Below are 3,550 nucleotides of genomic sequence, written 5' to 3' on the forward strand. Positions count from 1 at the left end.
TGGTTGTGGCCGATCTTGATATTGTGCCAATATTGTATAGGTGATACGTTACAGACAAGCGGTAAAAGAGTCAAATATCTTTTTTTAAAGGGAGATCAAGGGTAATTTTGTCAAATACAGCCGATCCTTGTTGATATCGTAGCAGTATCACATTGGGTTTGCAAGTGACCGATACCTAATCCAATACCATGCAGTAAAACCATGGGTTCTAGTGATCGATAACGGTCTCTATCGATCCATATCGGTTAGGTTCACCCCTGTTTCCTTCAAAAAAATTAGATTTTTTAATTTAATTTAAAATTTAACCCTTGTCTGTACTGGTCCATCGAGACTGGATCGGCAAGGAATCGGAATTGGTCTCAACCGATACTGATGCGAATCGGCCAATCCGATATTGATTCTTCAAACTATGATTTTGATATTGTGTCGATACTATATTGGTGAATTGGTACAGACCAAAGGGTATAGTAGTAAAATAAAACCTATTTTTTTTAAAAGAAAATCAGGGGGTAAACTTATCCGATACAACCGATCAGTGTCGATACCGTATCGATATTGTATCGGTTTTACAGGTGATCGATACCCAATCCGATTCAAGTGACCAATACCTGATCCGGCATTAGTAAACACTCCAACAATATAATTTCCTCACCATCCTTATGCAAGACCAAATCGACAGTTGTTCATCAGAACCAATGTGAATTGAAGGATTGTTTCGCATAAGGAGAGCGAGAGAGATTTAGATTTGAGAGAAGATTATTGACTTAAGAGAGAGAGATTTGAGATTAGATTCTGGATTTAATTACCTATTTCCTCTTCAATGGTCAATCACGTTCTATGGATTCTTTCAAATGAGGGAGAGAGGAAAAAGAAAAATAGAAAAAAAGAAAAAAGAATGACAAAACGGAGTAAAGTCTCGGTGAATATCTATGAAACGTGACCTTAGGAGAGCGTTATTGGAGAGAGAGGATCCAGCCTCCCGTTGAACATGTGACAAATGGCTAGTTGCTAATCATTCCCCTAAAATGAGGAGAGAGAGACAGAGAGAGAACCTAATGTTAGGTTTGAGCATGGTTAAGGGACCCATGATATCCCGGCATATTTGCCTAACCAACCAAGACCTTGTGGCGGCAAAAGAAATTATCACATAAATAAAGAAAAAGAACACTGAAGGAAAAAAAAAAACACGACCAACAAGAATTTGGAAACCGGTGATTTTCATCTGCCTGACCGTTCACAGCTCATCTTCCTTCACGACGGCAACTCGCCGGTCATCTACATCTGTAAGCTAACCAAGGTTACCTCTCGCTCTCTCTCTATCTCTCTTGTTTTTGTTTTCAGTTTCGTCTCACAACCATTATATCCGCTCCAATTTGGATCCAGATCTTCTGCGGCACACTGCCCGTAGCGGCCTGAGTGATGCAGATACAGGACGCAGCACAATGACCACCTTACCCCGCTCAGGCCGGGATAAGGCGATCATTGCGCTGTGTCGCTCAGGCCACTACGGGCACCGTGCCACAAAAGATCTGAATTGATCCAATCTCAATTGTGTTAGTTGTTGGTTTCAGATGCAGATTCTGGTGAAGACCCTCGATGGGAAGACAATCAGGCTCCAGGTTTCGAGTTCTGATGCAATTGAGCTTGTAAAATCCAAGATCGAAGAAGAAGAAGGAATCCCTTCCCATCAACAACGCCTCATCTTTGCTGGGAAGAGACTACAAAATGGCCTAACCCTAGCAGACTACAACATCCATAAAGAATCAACAATTTTCGCAATCATAAACCCAAGCAAGGGAGGCGACCATATCGAATGTTCAGGCACTGAAATGCATATTTTTCTAAAGACAATTCGAGGAAAGACAACTCTTCTCCCCGTAAAGAGTTCTGATACTATTGGAATAGTGAAAGCTAAGATTCAAGCCCTTGAAGGAGTCCCGGCTGAGCAACAATCATTGGTATTTAATCTTCGGCAGCTCAATGATTACGATACACTCGCAGAATGTAACATTTCCAACAAATCATCGATTTACCTTATCCGACAGTATCCGACTGAGGCCAAGGAAATATTTGGAATGAAGATCTTTATAGACATTTATGGGGAGATGATCATGTTAGAGGTTGAGAGTTCAGACACAATTTGGGCCGTGAAGGAAAGGATCAAAGAAAAGTTAGGGATTCGTAAGAAGCTGCAGGTTTTGGCATTTGATGACAAGAGATTGAAGGATAGTCATATCCTTGCTGATTACAACATCCAGAATAAATCAACCCTTCAAGTTGTGAATAAGAGAACCCTCCCCAATAAATCTACAGTTCATCGGATGCTTATGTGTTTTCACTTCTAAACATATATATATATATATATATATATATATATATATATATATATAAAAAGGTAGAAACCCTAGATCTCATACATTAGTTAGATGAGTCATATGTTGTTGGATATGTGTATCTATCAAACCCAAATTTAAATAGTTTAAATTGATATTAATTCTCATCGTTTTATGTGTGATTGTGTGTGTCTTAAGGTTAGACCTTTAAATTGTTCGAAACTAGGAATTGAACTAGGTTTTCAATTCCGATGGTTGTCACATTGTATATTTTAATGCGAACGAGATTTTGGAAATATAAGTACTCATATGTTATGTGTATAGAACCAGAACATTATGGGAGTTTTGCATGGTAGAGCGTCTATTGTATATTTGCACAAGACTCTCGTCATTAGTACGTGCTCTTTTCTCCGGACTTGAGAGGTCATCACTGTTGTAGGTGGGTGTTGTGCGTTTTGGTGTACTAAAGGTTAATGCCAATATTGGCTAATTACCAGTGTATTGGATTCATGATACATCTATGAATAAGAGAGAATCTCAATAAAGGATCCACTTCCTGAACAAGGTCAATTTCAAGTGGGAATTCGTTGATTGTGATTGTAAAAAATTCCAAGCTTGCTGTCATTTTTTAGAACATTTACAAAATGATTATAAATATTATTATTATTTAAATAATTATATTTAAAAACATTTTATCAAAATTCTATGTCTAATCCACGATCAAAATTCCCTGATTAAAAGTGTTAAACAAATTAGGATTTTTTACGTTGTTAGTGTACCACCCCCGTTAATCTGTCAGGTGCTATTGTTAAGCGGAGAGACCAAGAAGTAATTTATTTAGCCAATATGTGGTTTTTAATTACTTCCCGCATAAGGTAGAGTGATTACTAAATAGTTTGCTTTTCACTTAAGTTGTTGCACCTTTTGGTGAGTTGAAACAACCCTAGGTGGATCCCTTATAATATCCCACCACTTATCTAGTAGGCTCCACTCAGATTAGGGTTTCTCCACTCTTTATAATGAAACTAAGGATAGAAGAGAAGTCTATCCGTACAAATTCACAATTAGATTTTTTTATTTCTTTTCTATTCTTTTCTCCTCCTCTCCTACCTAGGGTTTTGAATCCTATCCTCCATTTGCAAGAGGGGCTAACCCCATTTGATGGAGGATATCATGGTAGCAAGCTACCTCGGGTCCTTCTATTTCTATAGAGGAAC

At 38.2% G+C, this 3,550-nt stretch overlaps 1 protein-coding gene across 1 annotated transcript; it reads left to right on the forward strand.

Moving 5' to 3' along the window:
* The first annotated feature begins 1,549 nt into the window (after window positions 1–1,549).
* On the forward strand, window positions 1,550–2,345 carry LOC122656922 (polyubiquitin 11-like). The gene has a single exon (XM_043851620.1). The coding sequence runs from the start codon at window positions 1,572–1,574 to the stop codon at window positions 2,343–2,345; it is 774 nt and encodes a 257-aa protein (XP_043707555.1). The 5' UTR covers window positions 1,550–1,571.
* Window positions 2,346–3,550: the final 1,205 nt, after the last annotated feature.

Source organism: Telopea speciosissima, chromosome 3, assembly GCF_018873765.1.
Source record: "Telopea speciosissima isolate NSW1024214 ecotype Mountain lineage chromosome 3, Tspe_v1, whole genome shotgun sequence".
Classification (NCBI taxonomy): Eukaryota; Viridiplantae; Streptophyta; class Magnoliopsida; order Proteales; family Proteaceae; genus Telopea; species Telopea speciosissima.